We start from the raw sequence: 21623 nt of genomic DNA, 5'->3' as shown, positions 1-21623 counted from the left end.
ACAGAGGGACAGAAGTTCAGAGGCTGAAACAGTCATGGAAAGTGAGCACCGGAGGGAAAGGAAACTTAGAGAATTCAATGTTCCTCAAACTCTGCCAAGAAAATCTTGAGTTCCATCTTAAAATTCATCTTCATTTTGCATTCTACTGAAGAATATTTGTGTTCCTTTTAACACAAAGTATGTTCTGTCTCCAAAATCTTGGAGTATGACTGAAGGACTGGGAAGGTGTTCTGTGTCTCTTTCATTTGACACATCCTTGAACCTGAATTTGAATAGCTAGTACAAACTCCACTTCTCCAGGAAACAGACTCAGAGAAGTAAAATGATTCGGCCAGAGCCTGTTAGAGCCAGGATGGGAACTTGAGCTCCTGGACAGTCAGCGGCCTGCTCTCTGACAAGACTACACTTATTTTCCCTGGAAGAATATTTTTAAACCTTCTAGTCCTGAGATACTTGAAAAAGGGACCATCCATAAGAATCACATGGCCAAAGAGACCACCCTTAGGCTGTATCTAGTGGGCCTGGACCTTTAACATTTGCTGACCTTGGATGAAGTAACAGTTCTTGATACACAGAACCAATTTCAAGTTAATACATGGGAATATTACAGACACATCTGGACAGAAGTCTCAGTGGGAAAAAGTGGGAAGAGTAAGATACCTAAACTCCTGAAACACCACGGGAACAGCAATAAACAATTTCCAGCACAAAATTTAAAAGGAAGGGATCTAATATTAAAACAGCAGAGGGAAGTTTCCCTTTCTTGGAGTCTAATCAGATTTCCAGATTTTAAGAAAGCAGAGCTGAGCGAAGGGCAGAAAAGGTTGGTGGCAGAACAAGCGTGTGCCTCTCATTCTCTGTCTGGGGACTTTTGACTTCTCTCAGCATCCATTCACCTAATGTTGAGGATCAAGGATGAGACAACACAGGCTCAGCCCTCCAGAAGCTCCAGGTCTGGTGGGGGGCTCTATCCAGTGGTCTGTGTGCTCCCCTGGGGAGATGCAAGGTGCTACTGGAAATGCTTCAGAAAAGCACTTTAGCTAGTCCTGGGGAGTAAGGGGAGCCCTCCAGAGAAAAAAGAAAAGCAGTAATTCATCCGAGGAAGGAGGGGCAGGAGTGTGTGTGAGGAGAGGCATTCCAGCCCGCACAGCAGCACGTGCAAAGAGGAGGGGCAGAGTACGGTGTGTTCTGGGAGCTCTAAGTAGTGCCACATGTCTCTGGAATGAGATAGAGAGTGAAGAAAGGATTGATTGAGGGGCCAGGGGAGGCTGAGAGACAGGAGAGGCTAGACCTGAAGGACTCCATGCTGTAGGCTTTGCTAAGCGGTCTGCACTTCGCCCTGAGTGGCTCAGGTATGCACGAGAGTGACACGTTCAGACCGTTGTCTCAGGAAGTTCAGCTACATTGGACAATAGGAATGCTGATTATCTATGGCTTGGAATAGACTTTCTGAAAGACATTTCCACCACTTGACCCACTCAGATTTTTCCTGCTAGTTGAAGTTTCCATATTCATTTTTTTTCAAGAGAAGAAAAAGTATAGGGCACTTAATGTGCACGCAGCACACTCCCTGCCCACATGAGATACTTACGAGATTTTAAAATGTCAAGCAACCGTCCACTGCACAGGAAGGCAAATTTAAGATCTGAGAGGTTTAACGGTCTGGTCTGATTCCAAGTGCTTTCTGGACTATATCATACTAACTCCTTTCAACATGTATAACATTTTAACCACTGGATATGGAAATCTTTCTGAGAGGAGTAATAGCATATTCCTACCATCCTATAAACATAAGTTACTGACCGTAATTTAACATTCATTTCAAAGACTCAGGGTCATTATTACAAACACATTATTGTACTAGTTCTAAAATTAGTAATTCTTTAATTTCATCAAATGGTGAATCAATGTTCCAATTTTCAATTAAGACACTGTATGATTTATTAACAGCCTTTTGGTCTCAATTTGTTTCAAATAAGGCCAACACATTGCAATTAATTTTATCTTAAATTTTTTTGTTCTGTTTATTCCCCTCCACCTCTCTTTCTTATTTCTTGTAATTTATTTATCAATGAAGTGGGGCTGTTTGTCTGAATTTGCTGAATACAAACATGTTCTATCTTTTGTATTTCCTATGAGTTGGCTTCTCTAGAGGTCTGATCAGATTCTGAGTCAATTTGGGGAGGTAGGGTGGGGACAGGACCAATTCATTCATGGGGCTGTGTTCTCCCATTATGTGACATTTGTCTCTTTTGGTGATATTTGCAGTAGCCTTTCATGATTAATGCCTATATCTATTAATTCATTAGTTGTTAAACAAGGTGAAAAATAAATTTGCACTGTGTTTGCACAGTGAGGCCCTCAGGTATATTTGGTTGGTTGTTTCCAAACCAAATGACCCCAGACCACGGTGCTTACTGAATTTGTATTTTTGACGTGAAGAGTTTTTCTGCATCTCCCTTATTAACCATCACTTACTGATATTTTCTGTACATCCTTGCCACTAAATAGCTCCTTTATGTTTTTGATTTGTTGCTTTTAACCTGTGCCATCAACTGGGACCAATTAAACCCACTGTAATAGCACAAATAAAATAATAGAGACCAGAGGCTCTCTTACCAGGTATGGGCATAAGCTTTAGTACACAGACTTGGTGATTAATTTCTTAGTTCTTGGCTCTTTCTACTATTCAAAGTTAGCTGGCCTCTGGGATTAGTCTGAATTAGTCAGTTTTTCCTATGTAAAGTTTCCAGGGAGACAGAACACCCATTTCAGGGCCTCATTTCCATATCTACCACGAGGATGTTTCTCGCCTGGTTCCCTTGTTGCATTCCAGGCATAGAAGAGTGCCCGGCACATACATGACGAGGGCTGTCAAGAATGGTGAAAAGTAAATGAGTAACAACAGTAAGTTCTAAGTCTGTCTTTCTGAGATGACCTTGTACGGTCACTCTGGATACACTTTCCCAAAACTCCGTTTACATCACACAGTGCTACTGGATGGCCTAGCGTTCTAAGGGTCTCTACTGTCTCACGAGCTTTCCTGCACAGCAGTCTTCTTCCGGTGCTGACCACCTTCCTGTGGTCGCACTCCCGCATATTCTGCTGACCACTGCAGAATTGGTCCTTTTCCCCACTGAATTCCATCCATCTGTGCTTGGAAACACACACCAAATCCCATTTTCTCATTAAACATTTCTGATGACTTAGGTCTGTATGGATCCCACACTTCTCTGCACAATTATAGCAAGAAGCTCCTTCGAGAAAACAAACTTTGCACTTTCTCCACTGCAGGCACCAAGTAGATGTTGGTAAACAAATGTCAGTGCTCACAGTGGAGAAAGTGAGAAACAGGAAGTTTTAAATGATAAAACGTATTTCAATGATGCTACATCACTTAGGGATACTTACATAAATTTAAACAAATAAAATTTAATAAAATTAAATATTAGTGTAAGTAAAAGGAACTAAAATTAGTGTAAGTCAATGCATTGCTTAACTTTTCAACCGAAGTACTCCTGATGAAAAAGGTCTGTAAGTTCATATCCCTAGGAGGTTGAGCAGTGGCTGAAGTGTGAGAAAACTCACAGGTATAGTAACTCTTTGAAAACCCACATTTTATCTTAAAATTGATACAAATTTTCTATTCTACTTCCTAATATTGCACTTTTCACAGGAAAACAAACCCTCCAGTCCCCTCCCCCAGGCATTGAAGACTACACTAGATGTGCCCTACTTCTGGGCTGTCAAACTTCTCCTGACCCCACTACAAGCCCCCAGGAAACACGCCTACCTCAGTTGGAGAAGGACCGAAAAAATTAATGTGCCTTAAATTTGCAACAGGAAGAGATGACTATTTTAGTTTCTCATGATTCCTTCAGTGATGTTACAAACTGACTATTTGGCTTGGATTTACAAAAGGGAAAAGTTCAGTTCATAAGCAGTGAACTGGGTCTTCAAACAAGTGTGGCACCTGGGAGATTCCAGACCAGCTGTGTGTCTGCAGCAGGGGTGTTCAGGGTCCTCCTGCAGGGGCCCCCACATCACACGTGGGGTTAAAGGAGATGGGTTCTTCAGGCAACAAATTAAAAATAAGACGATAGCAAAAACCATGATTATTAGGCTGGGGGTGGGAGGTGCAGACCTGAAAAGAACAAAGTGGTATCACCTCCTCATCTAGCCAAGTGCAGGAGGAGGCGGGGAGAGGACTTCCCTCCGTATCGGTCTGTTTAGACTTTCACTGGCCTTGTGTGGCTACCGAGCACTCCAATGCGGCTAGTGTGCCAAGGAATACTAAAGTGTACTAAACTTCAAAAAATGACACTTGATTCAGTTATTTAAAACGCTTTTTTAAAAAGCATGTATAGAAAAATCTGAGTATGTGAATTTACTTTTCCAATTGCAAAGTTTAAGAAATCTAAATACAGATTATTTCCAATAAAACTGAGTGTCCTAAGATGAGCAGTGTAGTCCAAAGTTTTAGTCCAAAAACTTAAGTATCTTAAAATCTGTAAAATAAAAAAATTACTTGTTGGAATACTATTTAGGTATTATCAGGTAAATAAAATATATTAGTAGGTCAAAACATATACCATTAAAATTTTACCTGTTTCTTGTTAATTGAAAAAGCATGGCTATTAAAACTACATAATTACATGTGGCTTGCACTGTATTTCTATTGGATACCAAGACTTTTGAAGAAGAATCCCTCCTTAAATGAAACTGCGTAGGCTCCCACATTCCCAAAGTCCCTAATGATCATTTAAAAGGTTTAGCTTTCCGTCTACAAAGTAGCATGAAATCCTTTGCAGGAACCCAGTACCTGGTATGTTTCCATCGCTCGGAGTATTTTCTAAATGCAAACAGTTACCCATTCCAATGACCTCAAACGTCCTAGTTTTATTCCACACCTAACTAAAGAAGCTTTCAGAGGCCATATTCTAGAGAAGAGGCTTCACAGATCTAGGTCTCCTCTGTTCGTGTTTCCACCCCTGAGCCTAGGAAACCACAGATCTAGCTGGGAAGTAAGTCAGCAGCAGGGGCGGCAGACTGCTGTTTCACAAGGCATGAGAGTGCGGCATTAAGAGACCTGGTGCATGGGAACTGCAGCTCTGCCCAGTACCAGCTGTCCTCAGAGAAGTGACCTCTCCCCATGTGCCTAGGTTTCCTCACCTAAAAGTGCAGATGGGAACAGTACCTACCTCACTGGTTTTTTAAATGAGGGAGCACATGTAAAAGGTCTAAAATAGTGCAGGGCTCACAATAAGAGCTCAACACACGTTGATCCCGTGGAGTGTCCGAGGACATGGACGGTCAGCAGTAGTCCACAGCAACCTTCATTTGTTTTGTTTTTTTGGACTTGCTTGCTCTACACCTGTCATGAACTTGCATTACACCTAGAATGAGACAGTTGTGGATCTCACAACAGTCCAATTACCGATCTGTGTTGGCCCCTTTCTGTGTAGGTGGCTATAGTAATTCAAAACTAACTATCTAAAATTAACCAAGCCTCATTTTCCAAATTTTAGGGACTGAAAGGTATCATAAAACTTCACGTTGTGAAAGGACAGGTTCGTATTAGAAACAACTTACCAAAGCTGGAATGTCCTTTCATATCTGCTTTTTGGCATTACACCCCTATCAACCCAGCATCTTCCTTTCAACACCAACCCCCTCCAGTATTCTTGCAAAGGCCTCTGCAGATAGATGCCTGAATTCTGAGACTCACGAGACTAGGTCAATGCGGAACATTGAAACAATTCCACCAAATGCTTAATAAAGCACAGAAAGGCCTCTAATATTGTAGTCAGAAATCTTAGAGTGAACCAGTCCCCAGCAAGTGTTTGGGCTCTTTAAATATTTAGTAATTAAAAAAAACAACCTTCTCTTTCCTACTTACTATGATCATTCTTTTTTCTTCTTACCATGCCAAAAGCAAAATATAATTAGCAGTATGAGTAATTAGTGGTGACCAGATGGCAGGGATGAAGGACACCACCTAAGGAGGAGGTGCAAATGGAAACGGCAGGTGTCTAACCAACACGTCTGGGTAAAGCCAGTGCCATCAGGTTACATCACCATGTGAATAAACCAACCGCACACATAGTTTTAAGACAAACATAAACAGTAAAAGATTTCCTACAGCCCCTTGAGGGAGCAGAGCTGGGTGGGGCCGTCTGTGTGTCCCAGGCAAGGCCCACCCGGCCTCTGTGGCGGCGGCAGCCATACCTGTAGCAGACACTCTCCGTGCAGGGGCTGTGAGCCCTGACAATGACGAAGACGTGCTGAAAGTGGGATCGGATGTTTTTCGGGCTGAACGGCTGTGCTCCAGGCTCTTGGAAAACAATCGTTACGATATCATTCCCAATGTGCCGCTTCCGTAGGAGCTAAGCAAAAAAATAAGCAAACATAAATGACGTTTTGCTCTTTTCTCCTCAGCTCTCTTATGTAACAGTATTTAAAAGTCATCATTTTAACATTTATTTATTTTTATTTGTAGACAGAGGGGAAGGGAAAGAGAGAGGCAGAGAAACATCAATGAGTGGTCGCCTCTTGTGCGCCCCCCTACTGGGGACCTGTCCTGCACCCCAGGCATGTGCCCTGACTGGGAATCGAACCAGTGACCCTTTGGTTCGAAGGCCAGTGCTCAATCCACTTAGGCACACCAACCAGGGCTAAAAACATTCATTATTAATCAGTACATATTAGGGTAGCTAATCTTTATTGTCAATATTTAGCCTGCCTTATTCCATCGAAGGAAGAATATGGAAAAGAATATTTTGAAATTTGCATAGCACGTATATCGCTGATTCAAAAAGATCTATCCAGTATTATGCCAAGTACCAGCATTTCTAAGTCCTTAGTTTCCATAACAACACTTTTGTTTCATTTTCATATAAGAAGGGAACTTGCCATAGGGAAAATGTTTTTTTAGAGATGAGAATGGCTGAAGTAATTACAACACAATTTATGTTCTGCTTTAATTACCTTCATTGACAGAAATATGGCTAAGGTGTCTGCTGATATACTTTTTGTGTCACGAACTGGGAAAGCAGAAATTAGCCATATTCCAGAATTTGTAAAAAGCAGGTTAAAATTCAAGTTTAAACAGCTCCTTTAAGTAGCAGGAAAGCTACCTGAAACCACCTTCTGCCCCACAGTAAGTGGCGTCTGGGAAAGGCAGCTTTCAACCTCAGACACCTGCCTGGGCCACGCCAGGCCATGCCTTTTCAGAAGACGCTTACTAGATGGTTGAATTTAATATTATGAAGAAAAATGAACCAACTTTTGTATTTCTCATATTTATTATATTGAAGCTTTTATAAGAAGGAAAATAACATGACATTTATATAAACTATCCACCATTAAACACAAGCTTGCATTTATAAAACTAAAAAAAAAAATTCTTCAGTGACTCCAACTTATATAAACTAAGTACATACCAGTGAAATCAATGATCTAATATTGGCTGCCAGCTGAGAGAAACAATGGCCTTTTACATTAGGGTTGAGAACTGGGAGTCAGAATGTTCAGGAAGTGTACTTTTAACCTTCGGAATTTTAAAGCATCCCAAATTAACTTCTAATTAGGCCACTTACTTCATTTCTAAACATGACATATTATCGGAAGTTACCGACATAAAGGCTGGTCTGTACTGACTGCCATACAGAACACACCCATTGTTAAAGGTTATTAATCCACTCAGGATCACAGACATACCAAAGCACATACGATCTGTCTGTGTATTATGTCACTGTGGCCTACACGAGGTCATTGTCTTTTTGATACATTCTGTCTTCAAATGATGGCTTGATATATAATATTAATGTCTTAATAAAGACATATAGACATAGATAGAAATAAATCTATGTAACCATCTCACATTAAATATAACGAAAATACTTAAACAAATTCCTGCAAACAGATTGTTAAAATTAAGATGCTATTTATTTATTTTTTAGAGAGATGGGAAGGGAGGGAGGAAGGGAGGGAGAAAGAGAGGGAGAGAAACACTGATGTGACAGGGAAAAACCGACTGGTTGCCTCCACAAGGAGCCCCAACCGGGAATCAAACCAGGAACCTTTCACTTTGTGGGACGACACCCAACTGACTAAGCCATACCAGTCGGGGCACAAAAAGATGGTAAAAGATGCATTCTCTGTTCCCCACCCCCAGCATAAAGTAATCTACATAGAAGTAAATTCTTTAGCTAGAAAACTAAAATGTCTTTTTCTTTATTATTGTTCTGTTACAGCTGGCCCAATTTCCCCTCATTGCTAAAATTTCTTAATATGTAACAATACCAATTACTCTTTCATTCTAATTTAGGAAGATAATATTTTTGCCTTGATTGGACTCCAAAATTAAATAATTTAGGTAGCTGTCCATTTAAATGCCAACTCACCCTGCTCAGCATTTCAACTCATTTAGTTAAAAATAAACAATTAATTGCATCTTGTTAATAATCAGGTAGAATAGGCCTTTCTCTCCCCTTTAAAGATTACTTGTTAATGCTATTAAATTTTTTGTCTACTTCTGGTCAAAATAAGAAGTTTAGCATATTTTTCTTAGCATGACGTTTTCCTCTCAGAGAAATCTAAAACTTGGAATCTGCATAAAACAAACTGTCAACAAACTCAGATCAGGGACTTCATCTTAAAATTGGCTTATTTCAGAGTTATAGATGATTCACTGCTTTGCTTCCTAATTTTGATTACTTTGGTAATCATAACAGGTAAAACTTTATTACCCAGATTTATGATTTAATCAAACCCAAAGTGACAAAGTGTTAGATGAGATCTGCATTTGGCCAAGTTTTAAGAAAGATGCTGTGATTCATTCTGCAGCCTGTATTCTGTCAGCACAAAAACTGACAACAACAAAATCCAAACCCCTTTTAAGGTCAGAAGTAATATTGGACTCCTTGTGTTTATAACAGCCACTGAAAGAAGGGTAGCTCTGGTTCTTTTAAATTTCAGTTTGGTATTTTGAAATATTTAAAAAAAATATTTCTTAAAACAACTACCATATACCCTAAAACAATACTTACTGCTAGTTTTCATTTGCTCTGTAATAATCTGTCACTTCTTAGTTTCCACATTGTAGTTTCTCAGTGGCTACATTTTAGCAATAGCCATTGTGCTTTTCGATGTTTTATAAAGAAACTCTGTGTATGATATGCATAAATGCAATTGTTATATATGTTCCTTACTATCTCTTGACAAACATGTTAAGAAAAAACATTTTTCTGAGATCCCATGAACACTTAGTCTACTTCTTCTCCATGTCAGTTTCTCCTTTGCAGTATGAAATGAAACGTCAGTACTTTCCTGCTCTGTACATTGGCCTCTTGAGATGAAACTTCACCCACTCATATAAGTTCTTTGCAACCCTGCAGAGTCATCTAATCAGCATGATTTCAACTTGTTCTCTTCAGACTTCATAAAAACTTCAGTCTCCGTGGGCGAAAAGCAAACTATTAATTCCCAAAGCCACCCAGCTGGCTGTTAACCTAGAATTTGTGTCTCTTCATTTGTTTTCAAGTCATTTGCTATTTCTTGCTTCCACAATGTATAAAGTTTCCTGCTGCTGTGGCAGGTGCAACATTAAATTCTCATTTAAGGTTTTACAAACTTGCCATTTAGGCTTCTGGAGGAAATAAAACAAGGGTGGAGAAACACAGATAACACAAGGATCTCTTACCTGTTGCTTGTTGTTAGGTGTGTACGGCAGCATGGTAGAAACATGGAACATAATTTCATAGTCTTTGTAGGTTGTATACAGAGAATGGGTTCCAGTAGAGTCAGCTACAGTAAAAAAAAGTAAAATAAAATAAAATGCAAGAATGATGAGATGACTATAAGAATAGGGAAAATAGTTAATATAAAAGAACTACCTCAAAACAAAAAGAGGAGATGGTTTAGAATGGAAAGATCCTTATAAGATCTAGATCAGGTGTTCTTACCCATTTTTTATACCTGAATTCCCTTTGGCAGTCTAGTGAAGCTAATAAACTTCTCTGAATAATATTTATAAACACATAAAATAAAATACATAAGGTTTCAACAGAAATCAATTATATTGAGACTTCAGTTTTCAAAGTAATTTGAAAATAGGATACAATAACAAAAGATTTATGTAACAACTTTTAGCAGCTGGTCTAATAACTATTATAAATTTGAAGCAGTGATACAATATTTTATAATATCTACAACCTAAAATATGATATGAAAAGACCTGTGCTTTCTTTTGACAGTAAAATAACAGGTAAAGCTTACACTAACTACTGTGGTTTGTTGCATGCATTCATAATCAAAGGAAATGCTGAATTTTAATTAGGAGATGTGGGCCCTGAGAAAGAAGATACCTACCAAGAAGGACTCCTGATGGCTATCTGGGCTCAAATTTAAAAACAGACCTAGCAGTTCTTTCTAAACTGGAGCTTGTCATATAAGCCATGCTTTACAGAGAAGCCTGAACTAAATGGCCTGCCTGCACCGTGTTCCTGCCTTCTAGCCAACCCTTACAAAGGAGTTCCTGGAATCATATTTCAACAAATACAACTGAGATTTTCCCTGTCCATTAGCATCTTTTCCAACCAATCACCAATAGAACTGAGACTTTCCCCATCCAAACGCAGTTGCACAGCTATATCCTCATTAGCATCTTCTCCAACCAATCAGGACAGTGATTTTTGGACCCATCAAACTGTAAGGATTTGGAGTCCTCCTGTGCATGAGAACGGACCAAACAGGCCCAAGGTATTTAAGTCAGCTCCCCTCTGACTCAGGGAATGAACTTCGCTTTCCACAGAAGACTGCATTTTCCCATCTAGAGCTGAAACGCCAAAGACAAAACACCAAAGGCAGAACAATGAAGACATCTCTGCAGACCAGCGTGGAGAAGAGCTGGCAGAGCTGTCTAGCCAGAGAGGGGCGTCGCCTCACGGCTGTATCATTCCACAGGCACGCCATATCATAACTGAGCTGTGTACACCGAATAGTTTCCTTCCTCACCATACCATGAACTGGGGATTCCTGTTGGTGCTGAATTAGCACTGCAACCATCGGTTGACAGGGTCAATGAAAATAACTGTAAAATTATTTCCCACTTAAGTTCACAGATTTCTGACTTCTTTGCACAGACATCAAGTTAAGAACATCTTTTCAAATATTTCTGATTCAAGCAATAAAACTATTTCTTAATAAACAGATAGAAATTTATCAGGATTTTAACAATAAATGATGTAGGTATTATAGCAATGTCTCATGATTTTTTAGGAATGTGTTTTACACTCATCTTCCTTAGGAGAAAACAAAAATGATCTTTACCCACTTAGTCATAAATAAATCGATGTGCTCTAAATATCTGGAAACCCAAGAATTACCAACTGCTCAATTGAAAGGAACTGTAGATTCAAAGGACCTGGACTTACAGGCTGCTAAATGAACAGAAGTGCATTCATTCTGGGTCAACTCAAGCCTCCCTCAGCCATAACTTTGAGGACCAAAACACTTCACTGAATTTTAGAGAATGACGCTGCAAGACAAAGCCTCTGGCATACATCAAAAGGGCAGTAGGCCGCAAAATTAAGCATGCAACAGGGTCTCCTGGGGAGCTAGTTTAAAAGACAAATCCCCGTGCCTCACCCCCAGGAACACTGCTCACTAAGTGTAGGGCTGGGTAGAGAAATCTATTTTAATAAACACCCCCAGGGAGACTGGAATGCGTAGTTCCATTGCCCTCAGGCGCTGCTCCCAGAATAGACCACAAGGGTAACTTGCAGACACTTAGAAAAAAGTTCTAGAGCCTGAGTTTCAACCTTGAACTTCTTGGAGAATCTTACTTTTGAAGCTGACATAAAATGCAAAGGCTTTTAAGAACAAGCTAAAAGAAGACTCCTTTTCAAAAATTGCAAATATATGTACCAACATATATAACTCTCCAAGAAGAATATCTTCTAAATGTTAATGACTGCCACCACACACACACACACACACACACATCCCCTACAAATTACTACAGTGAATAATTGGACTATTTAAGACAAGTCTTGAGTCTGAAGAACTTGTCTATCGCTAACATTCTTTGCTATAAATACCTCTAGAACAAGTTAGTACATTTTAAAACCTTAAAGTGAATGTGTCAGCTTTGACGTGTACTTACATGTGTTTCAAATCAATTTTCAGCAAAATTAATGAACTAGGAAAAAAACTGTCATCCGGTACTCATTTCAGACAGACATTTTGCTTTGTATGTGTGATTCTAGGAGGATTACTGCCAGAGAGGAAAACGCAAGTCAGACAACCCTGAGGATAATCTGTTGTTCTGCCCTCGTCCTTCTGGTCCTTCTCTGTCTGCCTCGTTCCATGTGATGTGTGTGCTGTGACCAGCCTTCTTCTGGAGACCTTAGAAAACTCCAGTTTTGTGGATAATTTCAAACAGTGTGGAAACAGTTGCAAGCGTTTTAAAGACGAAACTGGGGCCAAAACAATGAAACTTTCCTTTCTGAGAAGAAAGGGATTTCCAAATCCTGAAATTACTGTGTACATAGTAGAATTTGCTAAACTTTACCAGACAGAATGGAAAACAAAGTTTTGCTATATTCACTAATGAATAAGGCACCCAATGTTGTTGTTATAGTTTTAATAACCTTAAAACCCTGAAACTATGAAAAATTTAACAGAATGACGATCAGGAAAATGACAAGAATCTTTTTTTCTTTGTATGGAGAGTATATTGAGTTAATTTTTAAGGGAAAATACGCTTGTACAAGGGGAATAAAAAGACGATAATGATCCTTCATGTCTGTATGGAGCTTTAAAACTTAAAAAGTAAGTTCGGGCAGCATATGGGTCATCTTGCTAATCATGTCATTTGCCTCGTCATGCTACTGCAAGTGGTTTATTCCCACTAATAAGGCCGGCACTCTATGCCAAGTCATAGGAAGTAAAATTTCTAATATTCAAACTAGATGATAAGATGACACTGAGTAATTGAGCAATGGTAAGAATATTCTTCTTAGTTGCCTTGAAAGGTATAGATAAGTGAAAATATCCTACACATTCGATGGGCATTTCTATTGGAAGATGGTATGAACAGGTTAATAAGTTTGTAGAGCAATTTCAGATACGGTCAATGTCATATTCATCCTTGACTTCTCTTTAGGCTCAGCTCTTTTGCTTTTAGTTAATCCAAAACTTGGAGGATAAAGGTCTATGTGTATGAACCTGAATCAGGAAAAAGCTAATGAGACTTTTGTATGACCATTTTCTGGTTACTAATGGATATATCTGAGTTAAGAAAAGGTAAATGAAGGAAAACAAGCCTATGCAACGGATTTTTTGGAAGTTCCTAGTTTTAAGTATTTGTGAACACAAGGAGAAAAGTAATCTTGTTAAATAAATACATGTAGACTAATAAAGCCAACAGAATGAAGAAAGCTTAAGTTCCATTTATTAACGCCCTCGCCACTGGAGAACACAGCACACTCCAAGACAAAAATCAGACAGGCTGCGGGTCTGACTCTTACCACAGGTTGAAACGTTACAATGGGTAACTGGCTGCTGGGGGCCGTTCACTGCAGACCCCCCAGAGCTCCCGTCCATGCAACCTCGCCTCACGGTCTGAAATCAGTGCTCAGAACCCAGCCAGGGACACGCTCTGATCTCGGGGACACTGGCCCGAGTTTGTGAGGAGGCACACTTCTGCCCTTCGGTACTCCTTTCACTCACCAGTGATGTATGTGGGAAAGTCAGGAATTCCACCTGAATTCCATCTACCAGATTCACCAACATTTTTTCAGCATACCTTTAGCTATGACCAGGAGGTGAGTTAACTTTACTTCAATGTCATCAGGACAAGATCATGCAGAGTCTGTACTACCCTTCTCCGTGACAGGCACACTCACACTGTGTCATCAGTACACGGGATCTGTGAGTGTGCATGTTAACCAGCCTGGGACTCCAGGCTTCTCAACACAGCTAACACGCTGAGAGGAAAGGGCGAGAGAAGGTATGAGGCTAACACTTAGGAATCAGTCACTACTACTTTCTACCTACTGCTCACATTGCAAGATGCCTGCAATTACCTGGATTCCCAACTTGGAAGTAAGATCTGAATTTGAATGCCAGTAGCATCATTTGCTAAATTACCACAATCAAGTCCCTTTACCTGCCTGCTCCTGTGTAATCTCACTGTTCTGAGGATTAAGTGAAATAATGTATATGAAAAGTTATAGTCCCTAAAAGATGTTCAAGAAATGTGATTAGAATTTAGAATTTTGTGCAGGTAAACAGCATCATTTCCTTAAGTAGGGCCTTTTATATATTTTAATTCCTTTGCCAAGTACATCTCAGGAACACTCAAAGACAAAAAACCTTACACTATAATACAATTCACAGTTAAGGAGGCTAAAAAAGACTCCTTTTCTCAGTCTCTGGGATGCCAAGTAGCTCTCATCCCTTTTCTCTATCAAAGGTTAGATATTCCACATAAAGAAGGGTTTATTTTCTTTATGAAAAGTCTAAGTGTCTTCTAAGACCCTGAGTATCAATGCTTTTTTAGGAACACACACTGTTAAAAAATGGGAGAAGAAACAAACACTCACTAATACTGTAGCAAATTAATGAAGGCTTTGAAGGAATGATTAACAAAGGGCTTCTGAGTCTCCTCTGTGCTGACTGGACAAACAAGCCGCAGGCAGAAGCGAATTCCCAATGTAATAATCCACATTCACGGGTAGAAATGAGGGTGGTCTACAGCTTTGCAACTACAGACGGCTTGGTGGGGAGTTTATTTTTGTATTTACTTCAGTGTGAGTGGATTGTTGAGCACCTAGGGGTTATGTCATCCAAACAAGGAAACAAGAAAAGGAACCAAAAAATCCACAACGGCAACAAATCCCTTCTTTACAGAGCTGTTTCTACCCCGGACACATTTGTAGCTTATTTCTTAGAACTCCTTATTTCTGAGATGGGAAAATGGACTTCGTATAAAAAAGTAGGAAAAAGAAGAAATGGTTCAGTAATTCCATCAGTTCTTCCTTCCCTCAGCTCCTCCCTCCTTTACCAAAGTACCAGAATCTGAATAGAGTTATAATACAGGACAAGCAGAACTGTCTCATGAGATGAATTAGGTATTTTTAGCCCAAGGGCTGAGAGAAGGGAAGACACAGTCACAGGCAGAGTTCTGGGCTTCGCTGTGCTTAATTCTACTTTATGCTCCGATGACTCTGCAATCTGATTACTTCATTAACTGCATCACTAGGATCTGTTCATTTTCCCTAATGCTTACTAGCTGTCTAACCTTTGACTTGTTGGTTAATCTAAAAAAAATTCTGCTAAATGGGGCTAACTGATACCTACCAGGGTTTGTGCTGGCATCTATAAGAAGTATCAGAGACTTCCCTTTCCTGCCATGACAGTCCTTACTACAGAACTTGCTCTCCCATTGTAAGTAGAAAACTTGACAATATGTCTGAAGCAATTGTTCACACATTTTGCAATAGGCAGCATTGCCCAGTGATCCCTGAGAAAAGAGAATCAAAGGTGAGCCCTACGATTCTCCCAGGTTTTAAACCTGGAGGTACTTTTGGAACAATGGCACAGAGCAGGGCTTTTTTTTTTGGGGGGGGGGGGAATAGAATGTTGTGTAGGAAGCCTGTACCTGCTTGGTATAGTACCAAAGAGGTAGATGAGGTTCGAATATGCACAGGGGCCCCCCACAATATACAGGCTGCATATTAAATGGCATATACAAAGAATGAAATTCCAAAGCAATGCAAAGAAAAACTATTAGTGAAAGAACCACTACCAGAGAACTGTAAGCCAAACAATTCTCACGGTTCACATGGGGATGAGCAGAGTAGAGATACCTCACTGAAGATGCAGGTATTCATGGTCAAGAAAAGTCCTGCCTTAGCAGTAGAGCTAAATTAGTCACAGAGAAGAGGCGGCTCTAGGTACATTTGCCTCAAGAAAGTTTCAGAACAAAGCTTCACAAAGACCAGGCTATTCTGTAATTTAACTGCCTACCAGAACAAAACTCAACACTCCTGAAAGAATATAACAAAATCCATACATTCTACAGTTAAGCATTTATATTTGTAATGTTCACTATCCAATCAAAATAACCACACATGTGAGGCAGAAAAATGTAACTCAAAAGCAGAATATTCCAAATGACAGAGATGATGGAATTAGCTCATGAGGACTTTAAAATCAGCTATTATAAATATGTTCAAGAATTTAAAGGCCAATATGAACTTAATGAGGAGGAAAAGGAAAATAAAAGAATCAAAGGAGAATCAAATGTAACTGAAAATTACCATATTCTAAGAGAAAATTTCATTGAATTGGATTAATAGCAGATTAAGACACTGTGGAAGAAAAATAGTGAATTTGAATATATATTAATAGGAATTATGCAAACAAAAACAGAAAAACCAGTTAAAAATTAAGGGAAAGGGGAGGCAGAGAAAATAGAGAAATGAAGATGGACAAATAATGTTTTAATTTGATAAAAACTACAAATCCAGAGATCCAAGTGACATCTACATTGCCACATGGAGATGTTCTCACTCCTTAGGAATGCTTGTTCTGGGGATCATTTTCTCTTTTTAAGGATTACACTGAAAAAAAGTTTCTTGACACAAAATAAAGTCGGATGAACTGTGGTAATATCACCTCACACACAGAGCAGAAGTCTCATCTCATCTTTGGGTGTGCTGTGGCCAGAAAGGGGCTGCTGAGGTGTGCAGAGGCTGGCTGGTCCCCATTTTTGTGGTCTGTTATCATTTAATACCTGTTTAAAAGATAAGGCTAATGGCCTCTTCTAGTTTGTGACCCTATTAGCTGGGAGTAAGAGAAATAAATATACATACTGTCTTCTTTGGGGCTTTAGAATAAAAACGCTTTCCTACTTTTCATTCACTTTAGGAACCTCGGCACTCTGAAGAACAGAAAACTATGAACTCCTCTCCAAAGCTATGCTCTGAAAGGTCACAAGGAGCCTTAAAGGAGAGTGGTTTAGTGAAAAGGGACCATTCCCTGCTGGGTGTAATGTATACCTAGAAACCTGTGCTGTCCAGGCTCACCGGCTTCTAGCCTTTACAGTCACTGGGATATTGGGGCAAAACACCCACAGAATGATTATTTTGATTATTCTGCTGCCTTACTTGATGCCACAGTGCTTAAGTATGGCCTTACTATATACATTTCTTGTGTTGTTTTTCATCATCAAGAGGGGGCTGGGAATGTGTAAATACACAAATAATAGATAATCTTATCGGCTCCCAGTGTGGTCATTCGTTGGCCACAGAATCAGGGTGCTTATTGCATTCTCTTCCCCAACACTTCCAATAGCCCTCGGTGGTGATGACAACTCGTAGAACGCAACAAAACGGGACAACGTGAATGGTCTACAGAGTGAATGTTAGAAGATCTGGACAAAAGGAGTTTAAGGACAAACTGAGATTTAAAGGACATATTGGGAGGGAGGGGGGAGACCGGGCGGGGGGGTAGGGTGGGATGGGAGAAATAGATAAAAAAAAAAATGTACTTGAAAAGTAACTAAATTAAATTTAATATTAAAAAAAGAATAAATAAATATCTTCTCAAAAAAATAAAATAAAAAATAAAAAGCTTTAAAAAATATATATATATAAAGGACATATTAAGATTTAAAACCGTGTGCTGCTGCAAGCAGAGCATGGAATGTTAAAATAATATTTTAGGGTCTAGACTATCTATGGGTTTTAATAGTCTCCCTAGCATGTCGTTTCCAAGTTGGCAACAGCAAAACCATGGCAACAGGAAATTCTTCCCTGCAGTAGTTTATGAATGCTTTTCTGTTTTCATGACTCAACTTCTTATTTAATTTCCTGTGCGGAAAATTTCCTGCAGTATTGCAGACTGCAATACTGATGTGCTAATCCAAAGACCTTCTCAAAGAAAAAGGTCGAAGATATCAATGGATGGATCTGGAGACAAATCTTAAAATTGCTTCCCATGCAGCAGGAGTCCACATACTGTCATCAAAATAGGTACCTGTGAACTTAACTATTTTATTAATGACCTGGGGAGTGAGAGTGGACAACTCTTATGCTCATGAGCAGTAAGTAAACAGATTGCTTCATTATTGTGCTTTTAATCAACACATTGTATGAGCCAAACTAACACTGACTCTAAGAAGCCTATTTTCTTAGAGATTTGACGATGGGCAATAATAATAAAAAATAAGCAAACAAAACCCTCCTAGATATTAAGAAAATACAAAAATAAATAAGAAAAACTATGCAGAGGCTGACTCAAAGAGAAACATGAGGCTTATGAAATGAATTAATGCAAATTGAAAATTTTAGGGCTTACGAACCAGGTGGTCATAAGTTGCTAGAGTTTTTAATCACTTTAACATTCAGCTAAATATAGTGAGGGTCACACCACACTGTCCAAGAGGCAGACCCGTGCCCACCACTCTGTTCCATACACCCTGCTGACAATGCTGTTTCTCATTCCAACCCTCGCTACTCTGCTCGTGGTCTTTGCCTGTTCTGCAGCCACATCCCTCCCTCTCTGGCTTCCGCTCCTCCATCACTAGGAGTTTTCTGCAACAAGTGGCAGTGTTGTTTCATGCGCCATTTAGCAGGTGAACGTCAACACAGCAGGAGGAAATAAACCCAACAGGGGAGTGTAAGTATTTCTTACTTTTGGTGTCAAGCTGTGCACGATACTTCTCGAATCCTTTGAGCCGAACACGTTCTCCCAACAGCTGAAGGAATTCTTCAAAGGCTGGGCCGGCTGATTCATTGTTGTACATCTCTTCTTCTGTGCTCTGCCCAGCTTTGCAGTACATGATGCCGACTTTTTGCTGATAGTTTAGCTGTGAAGGCAGGCAATGCAATACAGATAAGCAGAGGCTGATCTCCTTCGGCCCATGTAAGTGCTACTAAGTCCTGCAGAGCAAATGCCCACCAAAGAGCGAACCTCTCCAGTCTCTTGAAAACCTCCTGTTTTAATTCTTCTGTCTCTATGCCAAACAATACAGTAGAGCCAGCATCTGTAATCACAAGCCTTCATGAATTATAAGGAAAGGCCAAAAAAGTAAAATATCCTGCATGTGAAGATCATACATCATTAGAACAGATGTTGATACTTGAAGGGAATTTCTGTTGATAGATTACAAAGGACAAGATGAGGCTACAAACAAAAGGCAATTCTTTTTCAATGATCACCCCATTCCCTGCCCCAACTTTTAGAAGAAAAGCCTTTACAAATATAAAAACAGAAGCTCACTTTTAAAAAGATACTTTAAAATAATTGTTTTGCCCTACAAAGCTCACTAATGTCCTTGCAGTTTTTTTTGTAAAATTGGAAAGACATCTTCCAATGCTATTTTTTCAATATACTAAATTATACACCTGTTATCTTTGTTAGAGTGCTAGCATCATTGACCATGCCCTTTTCACTTATTTTCTAAACGACAAGGGACAAGACAGAAACTGTAAGAGGGCCTCATAAATGCAAATCAGTGAGGGGTAAATATTCCTTCCACAGACAGAGTTACAACGAAGCATTCCGGAGACTGAAATACGTTAATCAAAACACTCATTCAGCACTGAAAAGTTTAATCATTTTGCAAACCAATTTTAGGGTGGTACTAGTCATTTAAGAAGAAATGAGTTTTCAATACAAAATCTTGGAGTTTTTGATTCTGCAGTGAAATTAGGGCCACCCAAACCACTGAGGCCCCTTCCCCCAGTGGCCCTGCCACGGCCACTCCAGTACATTTTGATCCATAAACCGACAGGGGTAGGGATGAGGCAAAATTGGAATTGCTAGCATTGAATGAACTCTCCCTGCATGTCAATCACCATGTTCCTGTTTAATGTGAGCTTATTATCCTTACAAAAGCCCATAAAGCAAATATCACTCCTTTCCGACAGAGAAGCAAAGAGAGTGGAGGAGAAAGTAGCCAGTAGGGAGAGCCACACGATCACAAGGGCTGGCCCAGTGATAGGCCCTGTTAAATACGCCAGGCCTCAGCTCGGCTCCACTTCTACCACCTGCAACACACGTCCACAGTCCCTTGCGTGCAGTGCGAAAGTTGAAAGATAAAAACCAAGTTTAAAGCAAACGCATTTGGCCGCAAAATGTGACAGGGGCTGAAACAAAAACTTTTAATTTATTCCTCTTTGTGTGAATATTCCTTTTTCCCCCTGAAGAAATATTAATGTGTTTGACTGTGGGGCGCTGTCCCTAGTCCCACTGGGAACATTACTATCTGCTATGTGCATTTTATACCCCTGCTAAAACCTGGACATTGCTGGATTCTGAGACATACTGAGCTCTCCCCATTTTATATGAGGGACTATGAACCTGAACAAGTCTTTTCAACCTTTCAAATCAAATGTTTATGAATAGTGCTAACACAGAAAACGTCACGGGGGAAAATCTTTCCTGCCTCCCCTCCACTGGCTGCTTCCTAGTTGGCCAGATGGCTCAGTGGCCTTTACACGACCCATGGATCTCGGGGCTGCCCAGAAGACCTGCACTCTGTCCTGCCTGCTCCAGGGAGCCGGAGGTGAAATTCCAAGGCTGAAACTTGCAAATAACTGGGTATACTGATATACTGGAATATTTTTAAATAGCATACAACCTTATGTTATTGCAGCTCCATTGTGATTATTAACAGAAACAGATTCAGGACTTAGTCATTTTGCATACCACATGCAGGAAAAACCAAACCAAAGAAATCAGGATAAAACCCACCACACAACACTGCCATTTCAGCCTTCTCTCAGCCGCCCTGCTCCAAACGTCTGGGTGTGGCGAATGCTCGGAGCAGAACTCCCACAGGTAGAGATTACATCCTGGCTTTAGAATTACTTGGAGTACCCTATCAGGTCTCAACAAGTAAGAGAGTAGTGGCCAGCTCTGCGTGTACTACACAAAGGAAGTCCTCAACCCAGCCAGACCCTTGCTCTCTCCCTGCAGGGGGACCATGGAGATGAGGCAACCCAGAGAAAAGAAGGGGCTCCGAGTCATCTGCTGTTTGGCTCTGCGCCTCCCAGATCAGCCTTCTCCTGCGACTGGAACACAAAAGTCGCCCTGTTCAATAGAAAGCATCAGTGACACTGGATTTGTGGATGGCTTTTTAAAACTTCTTAGATAAGGCCTAAGATTTCACTGTGCAACATTCTGAAGGAATCACTTATAAAAAAGAAAAGAGAAAGAGGGGGAGAAAAAAGCGTTCAGAGGAGAGAAGATAAGGAAGGAAACTCCCCCACAACCACTGGAGAAGCAGAATCCAAGGACAATGAGACTAAGTGCAGTTCTGTTTAGACCTATTTGCCACAGTCTAGAGAACTCCACCTGCAGACGGGAGAACAAAAGTTTTTGCTGGCCATGAAAGGAAGGCTTCTTTAAGAGGATTAGGACATTTCCTAGAATGTCCAATTTCCTCTGGTTTGAAGCTGTGCCAAATGTCACTGCTCCATCCTCTAAGGTGACAACATGACTGCATCCAGAGTTTCTACTGCAATTAAATCAAGGTAGGTGGCATTCTCTGAGCTCACACTCCTAGAATCCTCAGCTAGCAACCACGCTCCCGGCCAGAATATGAG

General features: G+C 40.1%; 1 protein-coding gene across 13 annotated transcripts in view; it reads right to left on the bottom strand.

The window, feature by feature from the left end:
- The window catches only part of SIPA1L1 (signal induced proliferation associated 1 like 1), a 330234-nt gene that overhangs the window by 73056 nt on the left and 235555 nt on the right, over positions 1-21623 (bottom strand). For all 13 annotated transcript variants that reach the window (XM_037127445.2, XM_037127433.2, XM_037127485.2 and 10 more), the window contains 3 exons: positions 18706-18880; positions 9704-9807; positions 6229-6386 (listed from right to left, as the gene is read on the bottom strand). In XM_037127445.2, the coding sequence (XP_036983340.2) occupies positions 6229-6386; positions 9704-9807; positions 18706-18880 (437 nt within the window). The remainder of the gene's footprint in view (positions 1-6228; positions 6387-9703; positions 9808-18705; positions 18881-21623) is intronic.

The sequence above is a fragment of the Artibeus jamaicensis genome, unplaced genomic scaffold (genome assembly GCF_021234435.1).
Source record: "Artibeus jamaicensis isolate MK-2021 breed Jamaican fruit bat unplaced genomic scaffold, CSHL_Jam_final contig_851, whole genome shotgun sequence".
NCBI classification, from domain to species: Eukaryota; Metazoa; Chordata; class Mammalia; order Chiroptera; family Phyllostomidae; genus Artibeus; species Artibeus jamaicensis.
The sequence above is the reverse complement of the archived record's forward strand: the minus strand, read 5'-3'. Positions and strand labels throughout refer to the sequence as shown.